The 27366-nt window shown below is 46.1% G+C and overlaps 1 protein-coding gene across 2 annotated transcripts; it reads right to left on the bottom strand.

The window, feature by feature from the left end:
- On the bottom strand, positions 1-27366 carry med20 (mediator complex subunit 20). 2 transcript variants are annotated; one of them, XM_078242176.1, is made up of 4 exons: positions 27165-27366; positions 11082-11233; positions 4924-5177; positions 1-1134 (listed from the first exon to the last, which is right to left on the bottom strand). In XM_078242176.1, exons 1-4 carry the CDS (start codon positions 27176-27178, stop codon positions 919-921), a joined length of 636 nt encoding a protein of 211 aa, XP_078098302.1. In that variant the 5' UTR covers positions 27179-27366; the 3' UTR covers positions 1-918. The 2 variants fall into 2 exon arrangements, with proteins under 2 accessions (XP_078098302.1, XP_078098303.1); XM_078242177.1 differs by having other exon boundaries at positions 1-512; positions 27165-27333.

Below are 27366 nucleotides of genomic sequence, written 5' to 3' on the forward strand. Positions count from 1 at the left end.
TTTCAGCGCTAATCTAAAGCAAAGCAATTTATTTTCATTGAGCTTGTTATCAGTGCAGTCGCACAGGAAGACATTAAAGATTATTTTATCAAAACAGAAAACACTTGGGCAGGCATCATTTGTGGAGAGAGAGAGAGAGAGAGACAGAGGGAGAGAGAAATATTTCAGTTTGATGACCCTACATCGGAATGTTACTTTCTTCATAGATGCTGCCTCATCTGCAGAGAATGTCCAGCATTTTCAGTATCGGATTTCCAGCATTGCTTTTGTTTAAGGGTTGTCAGGAGCAAGAGACCTTTCCACTCTTTGCATCTTCCTCAGCTGCTTACGGCTTCCATACCACAACCAGGCAGACAGTCTGAATTAGCCAATCGCTCACATGACTTTCAAGTTGGTCACTGGACGTGCATTAGAACAGATAGAGCTGTTCAGTCCCTTTCACATCTTCCCCGTGTCCTTGAGAACAGCTGGCTTCCACTCCTTCACAGTGGCACGGCACGAAACTGTGAAAGCTGTGGGTGCAAACACAAGTCAGCAGACTTCATCACCTCAGACTGTGCCCGTTTTTTTAATAGAACAATCCTGCTACACAAGGGAATAAGCGCAGGCAAAGATGGGAAGGGGCTGGGTGAGGAGCGATTTAAAATAAAGGGCAGGAAAACTCCATAGGTCACTTTAGAACAACGACATCCAGGTGTTGAGCAGTCACCTCTATCAGCAGAGATGAAAAGCAACAAACGACTTTTCTTTAGGCCACATTCCATTGGTTTTAAACAGAAAGTATTGTGCAAGATCTTTGCAGCACCTTGACCAATTCCAAAAACAGTCCATATTGAACATTCAATCTAGTAAGAATGAGGATCGGATTTTTTAAAAGATGAAAAAACAAGTATGAAGTCCACGCATGCCTTAACACAACTATCTCATTCCAGACACCGGGGCCTGCTGTTGTTTCCGAATTTTATTGAACAGTTCCATATATTGAATAGCCGTGTCTGTCGGTGTGTAAACCCCGTCGTGTTTTGTCGAGAATACAGAAGGAATCCCAGGTGTATGGCTCCCCATGAAACTCTGCATGAATTCCATCATGAGGTTCCAGCAGTCATTGGACACAATGCAAGGGCAGTACTCCACCTAGAATTATGGAAAAGAAAACACTATTTACTCTTTTACAAAGACCCTATTTAACTGCAACTTATATCTACAGTAGGCACCCTTGATCAGGTCCTCAGCAGGATGGGCCAAGCGGAGAACCAATGAATACATTTCGCAGCGAAAGGACAAAAAGAATAATACATCAGTGAGGCCTCGTCAAACTAACAGATCAGAAACGATTGAATTTCTTTGCAATCACCACCCAGTCTCGTTGTGATTTCCTTGATAATGTTGTAATTACAACAACAAAAAATCAATCGATTTTTCACATCCTCTTTCCTCCCCCACCACTGGGAGTTCTGGCCATTATGTGGCATCTGTGTGTGTTCATCATGCTGCTGTTTCTCACTGTGGCTGCAACACCAAGCCCAACTTTAAAAAAAAATCAAAGCAAAACTTCACAAGTCAGGCAGAATCATTCATACGATTGGCCCTTTTGATTTTTGGGCCCTATCAAATGTCACTCAAAATAAAGTGAATTCCAAAATTAGAAGTAATCTTAACATGAGGGAAATATGACTGAATTAGTATACTGCAATCTTTGCCGGTTGCAGGAAGCTGCTTCCCCGTTTGCCACAAGGAGCAATTCATCTTTCCTCATCAATGGTGGCATCAACATAGATCACGCTTTCAGCCGTGTGTGTCACGGACAGATAACGGAATAAAGTTCCATGGGGGAGGCGCTGAGAGGGCACCCCTATGGAGTATTCATTTCAGCAAGTATAGGCTTTGTGAAGTCAGTTGGAAGCAATCACTATTTACTTGAAGCTGCATGAGGGCGCAGTGGTTAGCACTGCTGCCTCGCAGCGCCAGGGACCTGGGTTCAATCCCAGCCTTGTGTGACCGTCTTGCGTGTTCTCCCCGTGTCTGCGTGGGGTTTCCTCCGAGTGCTCCGGTTTCCTCCCACAGTCCAAAGACGTGCGGGTTAGGTGGGTTGGCCATGCTAAATTGCCCATTAGTGTCAGGGGGACTAGCAAGGGTAAATACGTAGGGTTACGGGGATAGGGCCTGGGTGGGATTGTAGTCAGTGCACCTAATGGGCTGAATGGCCTCCTTCTGCTTCTACGATTGATTTTATGATTTGTTCCTTTCAAATTCTTCACTCAGAAAACACATTAATTGACAAAAAAACTCTCAAAATTATTTATTGCCGCATTCATTATTTTTTTCTTTTAACCCCCGAATTCAGAATAAAATATCTTGCATTTGCGGTCATTCAGATATGACAAAATGCTGCTACCGATACCTTAACTCGCACCAAGTCCTGTTCCCCTTTAGTCGCTGATCTACAATGGTTTCCGGTCAAGTTAAAGCTTGATTTTAAAATACTGATCCTTGTTTTTAAATCCCTCCACGGCCTCGCCCCTGCCGACCTATGTAACCTCCTCCTGCCCCACAACCCTCCAAATGATCTGGAATCCTCCAATTCTGGCCACTTGCGCATCCCCAATTTTAATTGCTCAGCCATAGTTGTGTGCGTCTTCACCCGCCTGGGCCCCAAGCTCTGGAGTATCCTCCTTAAATCTCTTCACCTCCCGTCTTTAAGAAGAAGTCTCACAACGCCACGTTTAATGGAATCACGAGCTTTCGGAGCGCTGCTCTTTCATCACCTGAAGGAGCAGCGCTCTGAAAGCGCGGGATTCCAAATAAACCTGTTGGACTTTAACCTGGCGTTGTGAGACTTCTTACTGTGCCCACCCCAGTCCATCGCCAACATCTCCACATCCTGTAAGACACTCCTTAAAACGTCCCTCTTTGACCAAGTTTTTGATCATCTGACGCAAGATCCCTTTATGCAGCTGGGTGTCATATTAGGGTGGCACGGCGGCACAGTGGTTAGCACTGCTGCCTCGCAGCGCCAGGGATGCATATCCAATTCCAGCCTTTTGGTGACTGTCTGTGTGGTGTTTGCACATTCTCCTTGTGGGTTTCCTCCGGGCGCTCTAGGTTTCTCCCACTGCCCAAAGATGTGTAGGTTAGCTGGATTGGCCATGCCAAATTGCCCCTTAGTGTCTGTAAAGGTGTAAATTAGGGGAATCAACAGGGTAAATGTGTGGGGTTAAGGGAATGGGGCGGCGCATCCAGCTGAGGGGCCAGACGGAGCTGCGGTTTAATGTCATATCTAAACAACAGCACCGTTGACAGTGCAGCTCCCTCTCAGTACTGTACTGGAGTGTCAGCCTTCATTTTGTGCACTAATCCTAAACATAAACCACAAGTCTCCAATTTGTGTCCTCTTTGATGAAATAGAACGCGTCAATCTTTCACCATGCTTAATTTGGTCCTTTCACAGATTAGAAAAATAATTACTGATCAAATGAAGTGAATTAAGATGGTAACAATCATTACTGGAGCAAAGTGCAGCACAGAGTAAGCTAAACAACAATGAAAGTGAGGCAAGCAGTCCACCATTGTTCCTTTGTAGTCCAACAAAATAAAGTCAGAAAACGTAGGAAATGCTCTCCACTGGTAAGGCAGCATTTGTGAAGAGAGGAAGGTCAGGCGAATGTTACCCACCGTTCCCTCTCCACAGATGCTGCCCGCAGCCGAATATTTGCAGTGTTTCCTATTCGTATACATGGGATAAACCTCAGGAAGAAATCAGAAATCAATGGGTACATTTTACCAGCTGTACGACTTTGTAGAAGTATTCTTGTATGTTTATTTTTTTTAAAAAGTCCTTTGGACTCCCAATCACAGAATCCCTACAGTGCAGGAAGAGGCCATTCAGCCCATCGAGCCGTCACTGACGACAATCCCACCCAGGCTCTATCCCGATATCTACCCAGATAATCCATGTATTTATCCGAGCTTGCCCCGACACAAAAGGTCAATTTAATGTGGCTAATCCACCTAACCCGCACATCTTTGGACTGTGGGAGGAAACCGGAGCAGACACGGAGGGGAGAATGTGCAAACTCCACACGGACGGTCACCGGAGGCTGGAATTGAACCTGGGTCCCTGGCGCTGTGAGGCAGCACCGAGAGCTGCCGTGCCACCCCAATGGATACAAGAAAGATGTTAACAGACTGAAGCAGGAAGCACTATGAAGCTGTTGACTATTCTGTACTGAATGAGCCAGTTCCTGCTGGATTAGTGGCAGAGGCCAATCGACCTCAAAGAGCTTTGGGCTTTAATAGGGGCCAACACAAAGGGAAAAGCACACCGGGATTCTCACTTCTGATCTCATTCTGGGAAAATCACACATGCTGGGTGAAGGTGGGACTGCCACTCGGCCATTGTTGCAGCCATAGGCAAGCTGCATAGATTTGCAGATTAAGGATGGCTACTGGGACAAGCTGCTGGTGGGCTTGGTGATGTTCATTGGCAAACAGCCAGAGAGGGAGAGAAAACCTGGGATGAGGTTGGCACCTCAGTGGTTAGCACTGCTGCCTCACAGCGCCAGGGGCCTGGGTTCAATTCTGGCCTCAGGTCACTGTCTGTGTGGAGTTTGCACGTTCTCCCCATGTGTTTCCTCCGGGTGCTCCGGTTTCCTCCCACAGTCCAAAGATGTGCGGGTTTGGTTGATTGGCCATGCTAAAATTGACCATAGTGTGAAGGCGATTAGCAGGATAAATATGTGGGGTTATAGGTATAGGGCCTGGGTGGGATTGTTGTCGATACAGGCTTCATGGGCCGAATGGCCTCCTTCTGCACTGTAGGGATTCTACGATTCTAAATAACCCTGCGGAAACAATGCCAGAGTAATATAATGGAGTGGAGAGCAAGAATCTACAGCTGAAATCAAGACGAAATAGTGAACTTACCTCAACAGATATGCCACGTACACTGGGGCCCATTGTGACTGTCCCGACTTTTATTAGGAAGTCACCATACTGGTAGCGAGGTCCCCGGCTCTCGATCTTGCTGCTTTTTGCATTCTGGAAAAACCCCTTCAGTTTGATCATGAGCGTGTCAAAGTTTGAGTCTGCCACCAAGTAGGGGCCATTCTCGAAGAGGGCAAAGCAGCTGAGGGGATATTCCGTGTTGTGCATAACGTACATGAACTTTGCCGCCTGTCCTGATGGGAAGTAGGATGGATATCATTAGAATTAATGAGCACCAAGGCTAAGGAAGAGATCTGAGCCCTTGTTATACTTCCAGCCCCACAAGAGGTCATGCTCAGTTCAGGCTGGGCGCTGCAGCTGTATGCCAAAGATGCAGTAAATTACTCACTCAACACACACAGACACAGCATTTTGAGTTCTTACTTCAGTCGGCAGCAGACTTACATCAGTTATTAATGGAGTTGCTTCCTCTTTTGAAACCACTCACCCATTCAAGCCAACGTAAAATTCCACAGGCATTGATCACCTGCTGGGATTTTATCCCAGCAGCCATTCCTCCTGTGTGTAGCGAGACAGTAAGAACTTCAACCGTGGATATCAGGAGAACCATTTTCACAATTCCATCCTCGTTCCACACCCACGCTTCCCAAGGGCGGCACGGTGGCACAGTGGTTAGCACTGCTGCCTCACAGCGCCAGGAATCCGGCTTCAATTCCGGCCTTGGGTCACTGTCTGTGTGGAGTATGCACGTTCTTCCTGTGTCTGCTTGGGTTTCCTCCGGGTGCTCTGGTTTCCTCTCAGTCTAAAGATGTGCAGGCCTAGGTTGATTGGCCATGCTAAATTGACCCTTAGTGTCAGGAGGATTAGCAGGGTAAATATGTGGGGTTGTGAGAATAGGGCCTGGGTGGGATTGTGGTCGGTGCAGACTCGATGGGCCGAATGGCCTCCTTCTACACTGTAGGGATTCTATGAAGTCAACAGATAGTGAACGAAAATCAGAATTCCGTCTTATTTCCCCCTCCCTAGCTCAGGAACATCAAAGTCTAACACATATTCTGTGATCTTTCGCTGAGATTCACTTTCATAAAATAAGTGCAAGAGACTCCTTTGGACTGTAAGCACTGACGCATGACAAAATTGTACGATGGGCAGACTTGCAAAATATATTCATAGCTTTTTTCAGATCTAACACACGTTAAGTTGTTTCTCGAATGTTTTTATTTAAAGTACTCTGTTCATTTCTGGGCACTGCACCCTCAGGGAGGATATATTGGCCTTGGGAAGCAGGGCAGCGCACAGGGAAATCTTTTCTTGACCCAGATGCTGACATTGTGAGCGAATCACCTGAAGTCTTGCAGTCGAAGACTGAGACGGCATGTCTCAACATCAGTGAGAATATCATTCAAAGACCAAGCTCTACTGCATTCCTGAGGAGGCAGGCCCAAGACATTAGAAGCATGAAGAACAGCTCAATGTTTCAACTAGCTCAGTCTTTCATGGTAGCACTGAACCTCTGAACTCATTAGGACAATCTTAGGGACGCCAACGTGATGGTTGTGAATGTAAGTGGGTTTATCCAACAAGTCACCCTACGGGCAGCAATACCAGCAGGTATTATAGAATCCTGGAGTGCAGGAGGAGGCCATTCAGCCCACTGAGTCTGCACTGACCATAATCTCACCCAGACCCTATCCCCATAACCCCATTCGTTTACCGTAGCAGTCCCCTGACACTAAAGGGAGAATTTAGCATGGCCAATCCACCTAACCAGCACATCTTTGGATTGTGGGAGGAAACTGGTGCACCCGGAGGAAACCCACGCAGACACGGGGGAGAATGTGAGGTAGACCAGTGAGAAATGCACAAAACCTAAGTGGGACAATCATTCCTTCCGAAGGAGGTGTTCTGTTCAGCTCTGTCTAAATTATCTGATTTTCTGATCATAAAAAGAGCAAAAGAAAAAACGCACACAGACACGGGTAAATTAGATCATGGCTGATTTGCATCTTAACGTCATCTGTGCGCCTTGCGTCTATAACCCATAATACATTTGCCTGACAAACCTCTATCATGATTTTTCAATTGGTTGCCCGTCCAACGCCACACTCTTGTTTTGGAGGTGGCTGTGTGCTGTGTGTGTGCCCGCCCATGTGCAAATGCCATGTGAGCAGTGTGCGTGTATGCGGTGTGCGTGGGGGTGTGTGGGTTGGGGGGTGGGGGGAGGAGGAAGAGAGAGAGAGAAGAGTTCCAGATTTCCACTACTTGTGTGAAGATGTACTTGCCGACATCACCCCTGAATGGCTTCGCTCTAATGTTTAGGCAACGCCTCTTAATTCTGAAATTCTCCCATCAGAGAAAATGGTTTCTCTCTTTATGTTCATCAACTCCTTTAATCATTTTGGGCACTTCAAATAGATCATCCTTTAATCTTCTACACTTAAGTTTGCAAGTCTAGTCTGTGCAATCTGTTCCCGTAATGTAACCCTTTTAGCTCCAGCATCATTCTGGTGAATCATAGAAGAAATTTATAGACCTTGAATAGCCATCCAGCCGAATGCTACTTTCCAGTCCCTTGCTTTGCAGGTTATAGCATGCTAATACCGCCTGTCTTTTATCCGCCCTGGTTCCGAGGGTTGACCGCACTATCTTCCTCCACTGGTTTCTAGTCTCTGCTGGCCTCCTTGCCTGTTACATAGAGAGGCCAGTCTACATTCTGATATTATCTGTCTGTGCCATCTTGAGTCTTCCTTTTGCATGTTTTTCAGGTGTTTTTGCCTCATATCGCCTCTTCTTCCAAACACTCCCCTCCTGTTTGCATCACATATCCAAATATGCGAGCTTCCTCGATATCACTGCCTCAAACACGTTCCTCTTTACACCAGCTTTCTCGCGCATTCACTTGTCTGTCCACTTAACCACCCATGACACACGTAATATCCATCTCAGTCCTTCCATTTTAATTCTCTTATCCGGGCCTCGTAGCTCTTCTCGGTCCAACTTTCATAGAATATCATAGAAGCCCTACAGTGCAGAAGGAGGCCATTCGGCCCAACGAGTCTGCACCGATTCTTTAAGAGTGCTTTACCCAAACCCTCTCCCCAGAACCCCACACATGAGCAATCCAGCTAACCTGCGCATCTTTGGACTGTGGGAGGAAATCCACGCAGGCATGGGGAGAAGGTACAAACTCCGCACAATCACCCAATCGAACCTGGATCCCTGGCGCTGTGAGGCAGCAGTGCTAACCGCTGTGCCACCCTGTCACACATTGTCACTGGCCACACAAGAGTTTTCAGAAGGCAAATTTTCATTATAATCGAGACGCTGTGGCTACTCCAAGCACTTGATTAAGTGAGCTCGCAAACCCATGAACTATGTTAAGCCTAGCCCGAATTTCTTTGGTACTCGCTGCATTGTCAGTGGATGAGTGACCCAAGGTAATGGAAGGGTTGAGCTGAACTCCATTAATCAGATCTCCAGCACCATCAAAGTTTTAAATATTGGTTTCTGCCTCTACCATCCTTTCAGCCAGTAAGTAATTTCCAAATCTCCTCAGCCCTCTGCGCTGCACCCCTTCCAAGGCCAATAATACCCTTCCAAGGCTGTGGTACCCAAAACTGAAACACAGTACTTTAAATAAAAACAAAGTGTTGGAAATACTCTGTAGGTCTGGGAACATTTGTGGAGTGAAAAACAAAGTTAAAGTGTTGAGTTGAATATGACTTCTCTTCAGAACAGTACCTTAAAATGGGGATTTAACCAAAGCTTTATATGATAGTAATTTCTACTTTTTAAATATTCATTCATGGGACATGGGCGTCGCTGGCTGGCCAGCATTTATCGCCCATCCCTAGTTATCCTTGGAGGGCAGTTGAGAGTCAACCACATTGCTGTGGCTCTGGACTCACATGTAGGCCAGACCGGGTAAGGACGGCAGATTTCCTCCCCTAAAGGACATTAGTGAACCAGATGGGTTTTTCCGACAATGGTTTCATGATCATCAGTAGATTCTTAATTCCAGATATATTTTATTGAATTCAAATTCCACCATCCGCCGTGACAGGATTCGAACTCAGGTCTCCAGAACATTAGCTGAGTTTCTGGATTAATAGTCTAGCGATAATACCACTAGGCCATCACCTCCCCCTTTACTTCACCGTATTCTAACTCCTGGAGAAAAAGGCCAACATTCTGTTAAGCTTTCTTAATTATTTTTGATTGCCAGAACAATGGAGGTCAACTGTTCTAGCACAAAGCAAAGGATTGAGATCTTGTTTCATTTATAAGGGCAGATTTCAAGTCCCTGGGTCCGGAATATGGGTGTGGAAGAACTCAAAGTTCAACTGTTGCGTTTTATAGGAAGATAATAAAATTCTCAGTTTACCATAATGTCAAATTGGATTACTGAATGCTGCAAGATCTATAGCCGGAGATTTTAACCAGCTTGCCACAATCTTTCTTTCCTCTATTGCAGTATTATCGGGTTCTGGTTATGAGGGATGCAGTGGTTCCCAAAGGGTGCGGCGCGCCACACTGGTGCGGCGAGAGAGGATGGCAGGAAGATTCAAGGACAATCAAAGAAACATTTAAACATTCATGTATAGAAACCCGTAGAAGTTTCCAGATTTCATGCCATCTCTCTTTGTGTTAAGACTTAACACCAGTGTGGCGTGCCACACCCTTTGGGAACTACTAGGCCACGCTGGAGGTTGAAAGTGGGGGGGGGATAGGCTTCAGCTGCTGGAGAAAACAAGCTCAAGATGTTCGTGATTAAGAACTAATCTGCTGCTGATAACTCACCCCATCCCATCCCACCCTCTCACAGCAGCCAAACCGACTGCCCGGAGGCTGTTCACTGCTGACCACAAGGTCACGACAGAAACTTCAGCAGCCGAAGGGCAAAAGGACATGATTTGTAGCCCACCACATCCAACCGTTTGGCAGTCAAATTTATTTTTATTCATTCGTGGGCATCACTGGCCGAGCCAGTATTTATCACCCAGCCCCGAGCCAGTATTTATCACCCAAACCTAGGAGATTTTGCAGTCTGCGCAGGAGGGGGAATTGGCACTTGGAAATGAGAGTGAGGAATGGGATAGGGATGGCATGGGGAACAAAGGCGGGCATGGGAAATGGAATGTGAGCGATTAAAGGAATGGAAAAGGTATGGCATGAGAGGGATAGCATGGGCAGGATGCAACAGCATAGGATCCCTGGAATGAAGAACTTGTCATATGAGGAACGGTTGAGGACTCTGGGTCTGTACTTGTTGGAGTTTAGAAGGATGAGGGGGGGATCTTATTGAAACTTACAGGATACTGTGGGACCTGGATAGAGTGGACGTGGGGAGGATGTTTTCACTAGTAGAAAAACCTAGAACCAGAGGGCACAACCTCAGGCTAAAGGGACGATCCTTTAAAACAGAGATGAGGAGGAATTTCTTCAGCCAGAGAGCAGCGAATCTGTGGAACTCTTTGCCGCAGAAGGCTGTGGAGGCCAGATCATTGAGTGTCTTTAAGACAGAGATAGATAGGTTCTTGATTAATAAGGGGATCGGGGTTATGGGCAAAAGGTAGGAGAATGGGGATGAGAAAAATATCAGCCATGATTGAGTGGCGGAGCAGACTCGATGGGCCGAATGGCCTAATTCTGCTCCGATGTCTTATGGTCTTATAAGATGGGCATTTGAAGGAGCACTGTTGCAAAGAAGATACTAACTTCACTCCCAACTGTTTGCAGATTTCTGCCAATTGTGTCAAGTCATCTCTTTATATTTAAAATTTTACAGAATCCCTAGAGTGCAGAAGAGGTCATTCGGCCCATCGAGTCTGCACTGACCACAATCCCACCCAGGCCCTACCCCCGTAACCACCCTGCTAATCCCCCTGATACTAAGGGAAATTTAGCGTGGCCAATTCACCTAACCTGTACATCTTTGGAGTGTGGGCGGAAACCCACACAGACACGGGGAGAACGTGCAGACTCCACACAGACAGCGACCCGAGGCCGGAATTGAACCCGGGTCCTTGGCGCTGTGAGGCAGCAGTGCTAAACACTGCCACCATGAATTTCTGAAGGAACAATCACAAACTGTTGTGCGACAAAGAGTGGTGGCCCCCAGCCTTTGCGATCATTACCTGGGATGGTCACGGTTGGTCCCGCATGGTAGGTTTCACAGTCCACGCAAAACGTCCCCTGCTTAACAGCCCCCAACAGCTCCAGTTTTTTGGTGATCATCTCCACTGCTTGCTGGACGCTCTTCCCCTCAACTGCCGGAATCTGGGAAACACTGGAAAAGAGAATGAACGGATGAGTAAAACTCAGCACTCACTCACGTGCAGCATTTAGCAGTGGGGTGGACTGGGGGTAAATTTCACATCTGCGCTCTCTCTCTCCCCTCCACTCCTGCAAGTGATGCTCTCTTTGGGATACAGATGCATCGTCTTTTGGTAAGCAGACCAAAGAACCATTTCTGCCCCACTCTCCCCCCGCCCCCGCTCCCCAACACCCCTCACCACAAGTTGGCAGGCTATTCAACTACACACGGCATCACAGGCTAGTCAGATCAGTGCAGGGGCGGCACGGTGGCACAGTAGTTAACACTGCTGCCTCACAGCACCAGGGACCCGGGTTCGATTCCCAGCTTGGGTCACTGTCTGTGCAGAGTCTGCATGTTCTCCCCGTGTCTGCGTGGGTTTCCTCTGGATGCTCTGGTTTCCTCCCACAGTCCGAAAGACGTGCTGGTTAGGCGCACTGGCCATGCTAAATTCTCCCTCAGGCGCACTGGCCATGCTAAACTCTCCCAAACAGGTGCCAGTTTGTAGCGACTAGGGGATTTTCACAGTAACTTCATTGCAGTGTTAATGTAAGCCTACTTGCGACACTAATGAATAAACTTTACACAATCGAGGATCACATTTTCCTGATGGGCTCAATACTGACCGTATTGATTCGCTGATGTATAGAGCCAGAAAAATCCTACTGAAAAATAACCAATTTGAATTACTCACCGCTTAATTCTTTTCAAAGAGGCTCCACTATCCGTACAGACCAAGCACAGCCATTCAAATAAAAACCACTCAAACTTCCAGCTAGCCAAGTCAGACACTACAAGCAACTGAAACACAAACTTTCCACTTCCGGCCCACACTTTTCACCTCGATTCACATAAAGATCAGGAAACGTTAAAGGCCAGCAATTAACCAACATTCGTCTACACTTAACCACATCCATTGTTCACTGCCAAAGCTATTAACTAAAGTTAGAGCTCACAACTGGCCAAACAGAGGGAGACACAATTGTCTGCAGTTATCAAGATGTTGTACTCCAGATTTGATTTGATTTATTATTGTCACATGTATTAACATACAGTGAAAAGTATTGTTTCTTGCGTGCTATACAGACAAAACATACCGTTCATAGAGAAGGAAGCGAGAGAGTGCAGAATGTAGTGTTACAGTCATAGCTAGGGTGTAGAGAAGGATCAACTTAATGCGAGATAGGTCCATTCAAAAGTCTGACGGCAGTACGGAAGAAACTGTTCTTGAGTCGGTTGGTATGTGACCTCAGACTTTTAGATCTTTTTCCTGAAGGAAAAAAGGTGGAAGAGAGAATGTTCGGGGTGCATGGGGTCCTTAATTATGCTGGCTGCTTTGTCGAGGCAGCGGGAAGTGTAGACAGAGTCAATGGATGGGAGGTTGGTTTTGAATAGACAATCCTCAGGGGTGCCCCACAAGGCTGCGTCCTCAGCCCCTTACTATATTCCTTATACACCTATGACTGTGTAGCCAAGTTCCTCTCCAACTCAATTTTCAATTTTGCTGATGACATCATCTTGATGGGTCGGATCTCAAACTATGATGAGACGGAGTACAGGAAAGAGACAGAGAATCTGGTGAATTGGTGTGGTGACAATAATCTCTTCCTCAATGTCAGTAAAACGAAGGAGATAGTTATCGACTTCAGGAAGTGTAGTGGAGAACATGCCCCTATCCACATCAACACGGATTAAATGGAAATGGTCGAGAGTTTCAAGTTTCTAGGTGTCCAGATCACCAACACCCTGTCCTGGTCCCACACCAATGCTATAGTTAAGAAAGCCCATCAACACCCCTACTTTCTCAGAAGACTAAGGAAATTTGGCATGTCCGCTACAACTCTGACCAACTTTTACAGATGCACCATAGAAAGCATCCTTTCTGGTTGTCTCTCAGTTTGGTATGGCTCCTGCTCTGTCCAAGACCGCAAGAAACTACAATGGGCTGTGAAGGAAGCCCAGTCCATCACGCAAACCAACCTCCTATCCAATGGCTCTGTCTACACTTCCCACTGCCTCGGAAAAGCAGCCAGCATTATCAAGGACCCCACGCACCCCGGACATTCTCTCTTCCACCTTCTTCCGTTGGGAAAAAGATACAAAAGTCTGAAGTCACGTACCAACCGACTCAAGAACAGATTCTTCCTTGCTGCCATCAGACTTTCGAATGGACCTACCATATATTAAGCTGATCATTCGCTACACCCTAAGCTATGACTGTAACACTACATTTAGCACCCTCTCCTTTCCTTCTTATGTATGGTATCCATGATGTGGAGATGCCGGCATTGGACTGGGATAGGCACAGTAAGAAGTCTCACAACACCAGGTTAAAGTCCAGCAGGTTTATTTAGTAGCATGAGCTTTTGGAGTGCTGCCCCTTCATCACCTGATGTTGTGAGACTTCTTACTACGTACGGTATGTTTTGTCTGTATAGCGCACAAGAAACAATCCTTTTCGCTGTATACTAATACATGTGACAATAATAAAATAAAATCAAAAATCACACTTTCACACACACAGCGACAAAAACAATCGAAAACATGCCATGTTGGGGAGACATCTGTTGCAAATTGCTGACGTCAGTCGGGGATGAGGGGAGAGCACATTCGTAGGTCTTCACATCCAGACGACTGCCTACACATCTCCCCACAGAAAGCCTAATCCCGATAAAATCCCGATAAAACCTACAACTCCGGATTGCAGCAGCCAGTCCTTTCTGAGGTGGTTCCCAAAAGACCCCACCCTACAGGTTCATCCCAAGTATTGCTCACTCTTAGAACACCAGATGATGAGCTACATTGACCTGGAGATGATTTTTGAAACATTAGCTGATTTTGTAATCTAACCCACCTCGCTTTTCCTTGGCCGAGGTAAAACGACAGTCTGGTTTTTGTTTTAAACATTCCTCTTGGGAACGTTAGCAAGGTTGTATATACAATCAATTCCTGGTAATCCAGTGGTGGTGTTTTATTGCTTCACAGTGGTTGCTAGGCCCCTCAGACATCATTAGGACAACATTACATCATGTGGGAGCAGAGTGACACACAGGCTGGGCAGGCAGCCTTCCCTGAAGGTTGAAGGCGTTACTCAGAGATAGAGCAATACAGCATGGAAACCGGTCCTTCGGCCCAACCATGCCACCCATGGTGCCTGCCCCACTAGTTCCAATTGCCTGCGTTTGACTCATAGTTATTTAAGTTTTAAGGTTTATTAGTGTCACAAGCAGGCTTACGTTAACACTACAATGAAGTTACTGTGAAAATCCCATAGTTGCCACCCTCCGGTGCCTGTTCGGGTACACAGAGAATTTAGCACGGCCAATCACCTAACCAGCACGTCTTTTGAACTGTGGAAGGAAACCCACGCAGACACGGGGAGAACATGCAGACTCCGCGGTGACCCAAGCCGGGAATCGAACCCGGCACCCTGACGCTGTGAGGCAGCAGTGCTAACCCACTGTGCCAACCCCTCAAATCCTTTGCTATTGTACCTGTCCCAACCACTTTCTCTGGCAGCTCACTCCATATACACACCATCCTCAGATCCCTTTTAAATCTTTTCCCTCTCACCTTAAACCCACGTCCTCTAGTTTTCAATTCCCCTTCCCTGGGGGAAAGAAAACTGTGCACGTTCATCCTATCTATGCCCCTTATGATTTAATTTGATACATCTAAATTAGGTCACCCCTCATTCTCCTACTTTCCAAGGAATAATGTCCTAGCCTGGCCAACCTCTCCCTATAACTCAGGCCCCACTAGTCCTGGCAACATCCTCGTAAATCAGAGACTCACAGCTCTGGAGCTGTCAGCACACACATTCTATTTCACAATTTGTCTCGGTGGAATTTGAAAGCATGAGCATTGGGTTTCGAACCCAGAACGCTTATCGAACCTTGGCACCAATTCGCAATCAGATTCTTGCACAGTGCAGCGGATAGTCAATTCGCAAGTACCTGACACTGGCCCTTTGCAGCAGACCTTTAGATGCATGTCTCTCCCTCCACACTGCACATCAGTAGCAACCATCATCATCTCAACCACCGGGTCAGTATTTGAGCAGAAAAATCACCAGATTAGTGGTTGTTGGTACAAACCAGATCCGTTGGAAGGCAGGAGATTAGAACTGTCTGATCCAATCAGATCAATTAGGGCGGAGGAATAGAATCTGACAGAACCAATCAGATCGGTCCGAGGGTGAAACTGGAACCAGCCTGAATCAGATTCTGGTCTCTCACTTCAAGCACCGGAGGTCGAAAATTCTGTACTTAAGAAATAAGGAGGTCATTTGCTTCACGAGCCTGCTCTATTCAATAAGATCACAGCTCTCATCTTCTATCTCAGATACACCTTCTTGCACCATCCCCATCGTTAAGGACCAGATCAGAAACTCCAAGGGATATTATGAAGTTAGACCCCCAAAATCTTTTTTATTTTGGCATCATGAGGATAAGGTGTTTCAGGGTGTGATTCTATTGACACACTAGGAAGATTTTACCAAAACAAACTTTATTTTAACAATACAGTTTAAATATAACAAACGAAGTGCTTAACTTTTACCAATTGAAATATGTAAACATGACAAGATACAATTCTTAACTGCTAACCTATCTCTATTAGTTCCAATTCAAGCAATATTCCTCACAGGCTTAAACTCCTCTTCAAAATCAGTTAGCAAACAACATGGGCTTACATGCATTTTTATTTGTTAACAGTCCTAGAGCCTTTGCAGACCTTGGAGAGAGATAGAAAGAGATACCTGTCTTCTAACACTCAAACAACAAGCCTCGAGAGAGAGAGAGAAAAAAAACACCTCTTGCTTCTTTCAGGGTCAAGCAGAAACTAAACTATTTTTCGCTGTATGCTTAGCTCTGCCCATTCACACAACGCTGTTTCTTGTCAATCAACCTAATTGAACCCTACTCTGAAACCTTAGGGGGGAAAAAAAACAAAAAAATGAACAAAAATGCATTAGCTCCGATTAAAACAAACACCCCATTATTTAGGATCAATTATCCTCTGAATTCTCAGCATGGAGCTGCCTGATTTGCAGACAGATAGGCACCAGGTAAACCAGAGCTGAAGTTCAAACATACCCCTCACAAAAAACACAATATAAATATATTTTTTAAAGGCACAGTGTCATCACACCATAGGCCTCAGTCCCCCCAGTGTCCAAGAATCTGTCCACCTGCGTCTTGCATATGACTGAGAAAGAGCAGCTGTCTGGGGGAGAGAATCCATTGGGTGAAGCAACATTTCCTCATCTCAGGCCTAAATGGTCAAACCCTTTGTCTGAGACTGTGATCCCTAGTTGTAGAGACCCCAGCCAGGGAAAATAACCTCCAGGCATCTATCCTGCCAGATCCCTTCAGAATTTGATATGTTTCATAATGAGATTACTTTTCATCTTTCGCAGCTCCAGGGAACATAGGTTTAGTCTGCTCCATCCATCTCTCCTCATAAGAGTATCCCACTCATCCCCGGAACTTTTATTGCCCCATCTTCCAAAACAAGTACATCCTTCCTTCCTTAGGCGCGATAACCAAAACGATATACAGTAATGTAGGTGCGGGTCCCACACAACTGCACAACACTCCAATTGTTCTGTAACAAAGATGCATTTGCTTTCCTAACTGTTTACTGCCTCCACATGTCGACTTCCTGTGGTTTGTGTACAAAGGTACCCAGGTCCCTCTGAACACCAACGTTCCCCTCTCCCTTGTCATTTAAAATAAATTCTGCTTTTTAAATTTTTCCCACCAAAGTGGAGAACATCACATTTCTCCACATTATACTCTGTTACCTTCCTGCGCACTCATTCCATGGTTAAATCCTTTTCCAGCCCTTTTATCTTCTCATTCGGAAAAATCCAAATGCGTTACATCCACTGGTTCCCTCATCCAGACGACTGGTTATATAGAATCCCTACAGTGCAGGAGGAGGCCACTTGGCCTATTCCCGCACCCCCCCCCCCCCTCCTCCGCCCGGGGAAATCGAACCCGGGTCCCTGACACTGTGAGGCAGTAGTACTAACCACTGTGCCACCGTGCCAAATCATAAATAGATACAACAAAAGGAAGGGGACCTAATACTGAGCCCTGCGGAACTCCACTGGAAACTACCTTCCAGTAGCAAAAACGCCCATCAACAAATACTCTGTTTCCTGCCACTAAGCCAATTTTGTATCCAAATTATTATATTCCACAGTGAATCCCAACGGGCTTTTACATTTTTAATCACTCTGTCATGTGGTCAAAAGCCTTGCTAAAATTCATATAATCACCCAAGACTGGAATCCAACCCGAGTCCCTGGCACTGTGAAGCAGCAGCAGCCCTAATCACTGTGCCGCCCTGAAAAAACTTGAGATTTGTCAGACGTCACTTCCCTTTCATATATCATCTTAATCATATTCTGATTTTCCAACTCCCTGTTGCATGCCTCCAAGAATAGATTCTAGCATTTTCTCTACTACAGATGTCTGGCTAACGGGCTCCGTTTTCTCTCTCCCTCAGTTTTCCTCCTTCCAATTCATTTTTAAATTTATTTATTAGTGTTACAAGCAGGCTTACATTAACACTGCAGTGAAGTTCCTGTGAAAATCCCCTAGTCGCCACACTCCCACAGTCGCCTGTTGGGGTACATTGAGGGAGAATTTAGCGTGGCCAATGCACCTAATCAGCATGTCTTTCAGACTGCGGGAGGAAACCAGAGCATGCGGAGGATACCCATGCAGACACGGGGAGAATGTGCAGACTCCGCACAGATAGTGACCCAAGCTGGGAATCGAACCCGGGTCCCGAGTGCTGAGAGGCAGCAGTGCCGTGTCACCCCACTGTGGCTCAGTGGTTAGCACTGCTGCTAAGGAATGGCTCCCTCATGGGGGCCATTCTTTAAACTAGGAAATCCCGGAAGCATTTGCGAAATGAGTGGATGGTTTTGAACAGCCGTGCTGTATTTATTCCCAAAGAAATTTACAGGTAATAGCAACTGACTGAAATTCAGGTTGTGCAACCTTTCCTTTTCCCCAAGAAGTGACTTTCTGCAGCTGGACGTAACTCGATACAGCTACAGTCACCAAGAAGCCAAATATTCCTGGGAAGGAATGCTTGAACTGGCTTTATTTAAATATTCCGGACATCATACTCACAAAATAAAATGAGAAGTAAACCAAGGATTGGTGTTGGAATGATCCAAAAGCAAGCAGATGGAGATTACCATGTTTAGCATTGCATTTGTGTGCCGAGTATGAGGAGTGATGCAGACTGGCGACAAGTTGCAGCAGCCTCTTCTGGTTCTGTAATTTTGAAAGCTCTCAAGGTTTGTTTTGTACCGTCAGATTGAGAGATCAGTTTGTTAATGTGCAATAACCATGATAAAGGGCGGAATTGCCCTGTCCCGCCCGCCATGAGAATCGTAGCGGGCGGGGTGAGAGGTGGGGGCAACCATGCAGAGATCCGTTGACCTTGGGTGGGTTTTTCTGGTCTTGGGGCGAGCGTGGCTGGAAAATCCCGCCCCCAGACTCTGAACCATCGCAACATTCACCAGAGGCATTCACCAGAGGCAAAAAAAAATTAGTACGAGAAAGCGTGTGCAACTTCAACACGGGGAGTCAGGTCCATTCCCTGGGGCACACTGTCAAAGTCTTTTGGTGGAATGCTTCATTGCCAGAATTTTCAAACAAGCAACAAAGACGCAGCTCGACTGGTGGTGAGCAGAGCCCTCCCCTTCAGATCCTCCCTGCCTGTATAGAGTCTCACCCCCTCTGCACGCTGGAGGTGGCTACGCTGGGGAAGAGACTGTCACCCACCTCTTCCTGGAATCCGCCTTTGCATAGGTCTGGAGAGAGAGGTGCAGCAATTTTTTTGTTGAGGTTCATTCCAAGGAGCTCCACGGCACAGGACCACACGCTCCGCCATCTACTGCCAGACTTGCACAGGGAGATAAATGTCCACTAATGCTGGAGGATCAACTACTCAGTGAAAGATGCTCTTTGGTTTGCCCGATACCTGTTGGTCTTCCAGTGTGAAGAGTTGCCCACAACCCGGGAGGGGATCTCATGGAGATTTATAAAATTCTAACAGGACTAGACAGGGTAGATGCAGGGAGGATGTTCCCGATAATGGGGGAGTCCAGAACCAGGGATCACAGTCTGAAGATTCGGGGTAGACCATTTAGGACAGAGGTGAGGAGACATTTCTTCACCCAAAGAGTAGTGAGCCTGTGGAATTCATTACCACAGGAAGTAGTTGATGCCAAAACATTGAATGTATTCAAGAGGTGGCTGGATATAGCACTTTGGGCGAATGGGATCAAAGGTTATGGGGAGAAAGCAGGATTAGGCTATTGAGTTGGATGATCAGCCATGATCGTAATAAATGACGGAGCAGGCTCGAAGGGCCAAATGGCCTCCTCCTATCTTCTATGTTTATGTTTCAACCTCGTGTTGCAGACTGGCACATTCCAATGTGCAGGACAATGTACTGAGGGGCCTACTAAAACCCGAGGGCAGCCGCTGGGAAGGTTCAATAGGAAAAGGCCCTCCCACCATGTTACACCAAGAGGCTGGAAAACGTATAAAACCCTCGGGCTGTATGCTTGACATGAAATGAATATTGTAAATATAACCTGTCATGGAAGAAAAGGCACCTCAGAGTGCCACATACAATATGGAAAGAAACTGGTCTATTTTGCACTTTATGCAAGGTCAACTTTGAACAAGGGCGAGAGGGTGGCACAGTGGTTAGCACTGCAGCCTCACAGCGCCAGGGACCCTGGTCCAATTCCGGGGTGACTGTCTGTGTGGACCATGCATGTCCTGTCTAATTCTGTGCAATGAGACATTTTTTTCTTTGTTCTTTGAGGGGGTTTTAGTTCAGCCGGGCAGCTTGCTCGGTGCAGGCTTGGAAGACCGAAGGGCCTGTTTTTTATGTGCTGTCATTTTCTTTGTTTTGTTATGTGCCTTTACAAATTTTGTGAATAAAGTATATTTTTGGGGAAAAAAAATTCAAAATCCAGCTCCTGTGTCTATGCCTGCAGTTCCACAGTGCCGTGTGTGACAGTTTAAAACAAGCATTACAATTTTAAAAATGTAATTGCATCGGTGAATATTCCCAACAGAAGAAAATGAAGTGTCATTTCAGGGAGAGATTATCACTAATTAACACCCCCGTGAAGCACGTTGGTATGTTTTACATTAACTTATATCAAACTTCAATATAATAAAGCGCACCAAAGTACGAAGTTGTTCATTTTGGAAGGGAGAATTAAAGAATAGAGTATTGTTCAAATGGAGAAAAGCTGCAGAAAGCTGCAACACAAAGGGACTTGGGGGTACTTGTGCACGAAACACTAGTGCAGCAGGAAATCAGGAAGGCTATCGGAATGTTGGCCTTTATTTCAAGGAGCTTGGAGTACAAGAGGAAAGAAGTCTTGCTGCATCTATACAAGGTAATGGGGAGACCACATCTGGAGAACGGTGCGCAGTTTTGGTCCCCTCATTTAAGGAAAGACATTATTTCATTGAAGGCAGTTCAGGGAACGTTCGCTAGGATGATCCCCGATATGGAGGGATTGTCTGATGAGGAAAGGTTAAACAGGTTTGACTTCTACTCATTGGATTTCAGAAGAATGAAAGGTGATCTCATTGAAACAGATAGGATTCTTAAGGGGTTCGACCGGGTAAATGCGAGAGGATGGTTCTCCTCATGGGAGAGTCTAGGACCAGAGGGCCTAATCTCAGAATACATTTAAGACTGAGATGAGGAGAAATTTCTTCCCTCAGAGGGTTGAGAGTCTTTGGAGCTCCTTGCCACAGAGAGCTGTGACAGCAGAGTCACTGTGTATATTTAAGGCTGAGATAGATTTTAGATCAGTAAGGGAATCAAGGGTTAAGGGCAGGAAATTGGATGTGAAGAATGTCGGATCAGCCATGATCCTACTGAACGGTAGAGCAGGCTCGAGGGGCCAAATAGTCTACTCCTGTTCCTTACGGTCTTCATACGACCATATGAAAGAAAATGATCAAACTATGACACTGAGCCACATAAAGAATTATTAGATCAGATGACCAAAAGCTTGGTCAAAGGAATGGGTTTTATGGTGTGTCTTAAAAGGGGGAAAGAGAGATGAAGATGTATAGGGAGGGCATTCCAGAGCTTAGGGCTGAGGCAACTGAAGGCACGGCCATCAATGGTGGGATGATTCAAGTCAGGAATGCGCATGAGGCCAGAATTAGTGGATGACAGAAATCCCCAAGGGCAATGGGGCTGGAAGAGATTACAGAGATAGGGACAATTGAGGCCATGGAGGGAATTGAAAACAAGGATTAGAATCAAGACGTTCCCTGACTGACAGCCGATATATACGTCAGTATATATCGTCAGGGTTGATAGGCGAATAGTTGTAAGTTAAGATATGGGCAGCAGAATTTTGAATGACCTCAATTTCAGGGATGAGAGAATGCAAGTGCATGGGGGTTATGGGGATAGGGCCTGGGTGGGATTGTGGTCGATTAAGACTTAACGGGCCAAATGGCCTCCTACTGGAGGGTGTTGGAACAGTCAAGTCTAGAAGTAATGAAAGAATGAACTAAATTAAGGTACAGGTTTTCAAAGATTAACTCCGAAAACCTCTGACCTCGCCCACGGCTGGGATTCTTAAAAGTTTATTTATTAGTCACAAGTGGATGATTCTTAACTATCAGTCAAAGAGCTAATTTTGCTATTGCCATCATTTTTACGATCAATAATTGAAAGTGCTTAAGCAAAAAATGAACACGGCTTGCAATTTATTTTTATGCCGTGCTGATATTTCTCCAGGGTTACAGCAGTCTTGGAAAATTAGTCTTTATTTCCTGGAGGTTTTAAACCTGTCCTAAAGCTTTGACAAGACAACACTAACGCCAAGGCACATTGGGGGATTAAGGATCTGCTGATTTTAACTGCAATGAAGTTACTGTGAAATTCCCCTAGTCGCCACACTCTGGCACCTGTTCGGGTCAACGCACCTAACGTCTTTCAGAATGTGGGAAGAAACCGGAGCACCCGGAGGAAACCCACGCAGACACAGGGAGAACGTGCAAACTCCACACGGACAGTGACCCAAGCCGGGAATTGGACCCGGGTCCTTGGTGCTAACCACTGTGACACCGTGCTGCCCCGGTCCTGCTGCAGTGAATGGAGTTTTGGCTGAGCGCCAAATTCTCCGTTCTCGCTGGCAGCGGGGCAGGGACAAAGGAGGTCGGAGGGAGGATCCCACCCTGAACAGCAACAAGCAGAGTTCGTGACCATGAGCTCGCAACCCAGTATTCGATTGTGACGTTTTTTACTTTCCAAGCGACTGACACCTGTGTTCCTCCCAAAGCAGCTTTGGAAAAGAATAAAGTCGTTAAAACCAGCAGATCCTTAATCCCCAATGTGCCTTGGCGTTAGTGTTGTCTTGTCAAAGCTTTAGGACAGGTTTAAAACCTCCAGGAAATAAAGACTAATTTTCCAAGACCGTTGCAAGGAACCCTGGAGAAATATCAGCACGGCATAAAAATAAATTGCAAGCCGTGTTCATTTTTTGTTTAAGCACTTTCAATTATTGATCGTAAAAATAACGGCAATAGCAAAATTAGCTGTTTGACTGATAGTTAAGAATCATCCAATTGAGTAACAGTGTTTATTTTACATTTGGCATGGGCAGCACAGTGGTTAGCACTGCAGCCTCACAGCACCAGGGACCCGGGTTCGATTCCCGGCTTGGGTCACTGTCTGTGTGGAGTTTTCATATTCTCCCGTTTCTGCGTGGGTTTCCTCCGGGTGCTCCGGTTTCCTCCCAAAGTCCAAAGGTGTGGTCATATGATGAAACCCAAAGGATTACCTCCAACCAGAGTTGGCAACCCTACTTGGGTCCATAACAGGGGCTCTACCTTGCGAGTGCTGTGCTGGTCAGGCATGGTTTGTGAACTTTAAACTTTTGCTTTACGTGGTTAGGATTTGCGATGAAAGGAAGTGGATCCAGTGATACAACGCTTTGAGAACATTCAACAATCACTTCTGAGTTGAAAGGCTGATTTACAAAATGCTCCACAATTCTGAAAAGTGCACAAAACACATTTTTTCTGCAGAGCTTACCTCCAAACTCTGCCAGAAGTCGTGCTATCATCATCTTTAAGCAGTTTCTGCGATCAACTGCACTTCAGGTTACACAAAATTCAAACATTTGGGTGTACGTACAGTTAAAGCCATGATAAGCTTGCTGCAACACTCAGCACAAGTCTTTGGGTTTAATTTTTAAATCAGGGTTTTTGAACCCAATGCACAGAGAATTTCCTTCCGCGTTCTAATTCCACGCCCCAACTATATCACTCGCGTGATGCTATTTTGGAATGTAAAGTTAAATTTATTTATTAGTCACAAGTAGGCTATAATTAACACTTCAGTGAAGTTACTGTGAAAATCCCCTAGTCGTCACACTCCGGCGCCTGTTCGGGGACACTGAGGGAGAATTTAGCATGGCCAACGCACCCAACCAACACGTCTTTGGACTGTAGGAGGAAACCAGAGCTCCTGGACGAAATCCATGCAGACACTTGGAGAACGTGCAGCCAGACAGTGACCCAAGCCGGGAATTGAACCCAGGTCCCTGGCGCTGTGAGGCAGCAGTGCTAACCACTGTGCCACCGTGCCGCCAGTAATGTCCCAATTGGTCAGCAGGCAAGCTCGTCATCCAATTAGCGGCACCAAGAATTGCCAGGAGGCTGGAGCTGCCTGCAAGTGACAGAAGCAGATGGCAGCCATGATGGAGTCTGCCACTGCCTTGCCGAAAGGAGCAGGTAGCAGCTCAAGGTCCAGCACCCTAACTGCACATGGGAATAAACATATGGCGAAATTAGAGCTAATACGCATAATCTGGTGTAAGATACCACCCAAAAATAATTCCCACCTTATTAAAAAACTTTCACTTCTCCCCACATCCAACCTGACAGCTAACGTGTTCCAGACTATTCAGGTTCGTAAATTTCCACATTGAAAATTAGCTTCGCGTTCCCTCCAGCCAGTTAACAATCTCAGTGAGTTTTACAGGCCATTAATTGGGGAACAAGCAGGTTCCCCTAATCCACTCCCCCATTTAAAACTGGAGTGTGTCCTGGAGTGTCAGGATTCAGGGCTGGCCTCTGGTGATTTAAAAATCACCACCTATAACCATTCCTATTCTCAGCAGCATATGGGAATCCAGTCCCTTGTCTTCAAATGCCCAGGATCTTTATTCAAGGCTGTTTGCCCGAGCTATTAGCTTTTATGAGGCAGGGAGGCAGAGAGAGACAAGGTCAACTTTTGCTGCTTTTCTACATGGACGCTTGAACCTCTGATAATCCCTCATCTCAGCATCCTCTGAAGTTGGAAGATTTAGTCCAGGGCGGCATGGTGGCACAGGGGTTAGCGCTGCTGCCTCACAGCGCCAAAGACCCGGGTTCAATTCCGGCCTCAGGTCACTGTCTGTGTGGAATTTGCACATTCTCCCCGTGTCTGTGTGGGTTTCCTTCGGGTGCTCCGGTTTCCTCCTACATTCCAAAGATGTGCAGGTTAGGCTGATAGGCCATGCTAAATTGCCCCTTAGTATCCTGGGATGCATAGATTAGCAGGGTAAATATGTAGGGTTATGGGGATAGGGCCTAGGTGGGATTGTTGTTGGTGCAGGCTCGATGGGCCGAATGGCCTCCTTCTGCACTGTAGGGATTCTATGATTTACAATGCAGGAGGAGGCTGTTCATGTCTGTGTCACTTTCCAGCATTTGGCCCGTAGCTCTACAAGTTACAGCACTTTTAAGTGCACAGCCAAGTATTTCTTGAACGTGATGAGGGTTTCTGCCTTTGTTGGATAGTGAGACCCCTCCAACCTTTGGCTCCTTTCCTAATACATCCCAAGTGCAGAAACAGGGAAGCAAGCCTTGAATCTGCAACCCTTCTCACTCTCTGGGGCCAAAACACATTGATCCCAATAACGCCTCTTCCTGACAGTGCAGGGAGCAACTGGTCAGAATCTGTAATCGGAGCTGGGAGAAATAATTCAAAATAAAACAACTTAAGTCTGCCACATGCATTATCTTGGAGCAGATGCAATATACCCTCAAACTGCAAACGAAAGTTAAATATTTAAAAAATGCTCGAGCTCCTTAATACTGGCATGCCTCGGCTTTTCAGGAGGCTAAGGAAATTAAGCATGTCTGCTACGACTCTCAATTTTGACAGATCCACCATAGAAAGCATCCTTTCTGGTTGTATCAGTTTGGTATGGCTCCTGCTCTGACCAAGACTGCAAGAAATTACAAAGAGTCGCGAACATAGTCCAATCCATCACGCAAACCAGCCTCCCATTCATTGACTCCACCTACACTTCTCGCTGCCTCGGCAAAGCAGCCAGCATAGTCAAGGACCCCACACACCTCAGACATTCTCTCTTCCACCTTCTACCATCAGGAAAAAGATACAAAGTCTGAGGTCACAGACCAACCAACTCAAGAACATCTTCATCCCCGCTGCCATCAGACTTTTGAATGATTTGTCACATGTATTAGCATACAGTGAAAAGTATTGTTTCTTGCACACTATACAGAGAAAACACACCGTCCATAGAGAAGGAAAGGAGAGAGTGCAGAATGTAGTGTTACAGTCATAGCTAGGGTGTAGAGAAAGATCAACTTAATGCGAGGTACGTGCATTCAAAAGTCTGACAGCAGCAGGGAAGAAGCTGTTCTTGAGTCGGTTGGTATATGTCCTCAGAGTTTTGTATCTTTTTCCCAACGGAAGAAGGTGGAAGAGAGAATGGCCAGGGTATGTGGGGTCCTTAATTATGCTGGCTGCTTTTCCGAATCAGCGGGAAGTGTAGACAGAGTCAATGGGTAGGAGGCTGGTTTGAATGATGGACTGGGCTTCATTTACAACTCTTTGTAGTTTCCTGTGGTCTTGGGCAGAGCAGGAGCCATACCAAGCTGTGATACAACGAGAAAAATGCTTTCTATGATGCATCTGTAAAAGTTGGAGAGAGTCGTAGCTGACATGTCAAATTTCCTTAGTCCTCTGAGAAAGTAGAGGCATTGGTGTTTCTTAACTATAATGTTAGCATGGAGGGTCCAGTACAGGTTGTTGGTGATCTGGACCCCTAAAAATGTGAAGCTCGCAACCATTTCTACTTTGTCACCATTGATCCCCAACTTATATTAAGTTGATCTTTCTAGACCCCCTATCTGTGACCGTAACACTACATTCTGCACTCTCTCCTTCTCTATGGATAGTGGATGTAAATGTGTCGAAGCAGTCCAGAGAATTGCAGAACCAGCCTCCCCTCCATTCACTCTGTTTACACTTCCCATTGCTTCAGGAAAGCAGCCAGCATAATCAAGGACCCCACGCAGCCCGGACATACACTCTTCCACCTTCTTCCATTGGGAAAAAGATACTAAAGTCTGAGATCACGTACTACTTCTTCCCTGCTGCCATCAGACTTTTGAATGGTCCCATTTTATATTCAGCTGATCTTTCTCTACACCCTCTCTGTAACTGCAACACTGTATTCTCTACCCAATCCTTTCCTTCTCTCCTATGTACTCTATGAACGGTATGCTTTGCCTGTATAGCACGCAAGAAACAATACTTTTCACTGCATACTAATACATGCGACAATAATAAATCAAATCAAGATGTTGGGGTTTTGTTTGGTCTATGAAACACCAATTTGTCATTTTAAATTGTTTGGGAGCCATAGGTTACTGAATGCACTTGTTTCCAAATCTGGATATGGGTGGGTGGCTGGTAGACTGAGGAGTTGCTGCCAAGGCTCCATCAACATCAAGGCTGGAGTCTCAGCCTGCTTTCTACATATGGAATAAAGAGAGTTCATAAAGAAGGTTCCTCTCACCAGGTAACGCCCATCCTCTCAGCTCTGGCCCTTCCTCCAACTCTGCAATCCTTTAGCACCCTCCTGAGTCACTTCCTGCTGCAAAAGACAAGATCAAAATGCTTCCTTTCCCCCCTCCTCCTCACAGCACCAAGGCTACTGCATCCTCCTCTTCCCCAAGGCTGTCTCTACAAAGAAGGTCTCACACTCTGAAAGAGGGATC

This window comes from Mustelus asterias, chromosome 25 (assembly GCF_964213995.1).
Source record: "Mustelus asterias chromosome 25, sMusAst1.hap1.1, whole genome shotgun sequence".
Taxonomy (NCBI): domain Eukaryota; kingdom Metazoa; phylum Chordata; class Chondrichthyes; order Carcharhiniformes; family Triakidae; genus Mustelus; species Mustelus asterias.

Bases quoted from the DNA above. Each gene is read 5' to 3' on its own strand.
- med20 (XM_078242176.1), bottom strand. The intron at 5,178-11,081 runs GTAATGATCGCA...ACTTCCCATCAG, and splicing joins ACCAACCGTGACCATCCCAG to GACAGGCGGCAAAGTTCATG. The intron at 1,135-4,923 runs GTAAGTTCACTA...CCATAATTCTAG, and splicing joins TACGTGGCATATCTGTTGAG to GTGGAGTACTGCCCTTGCAT.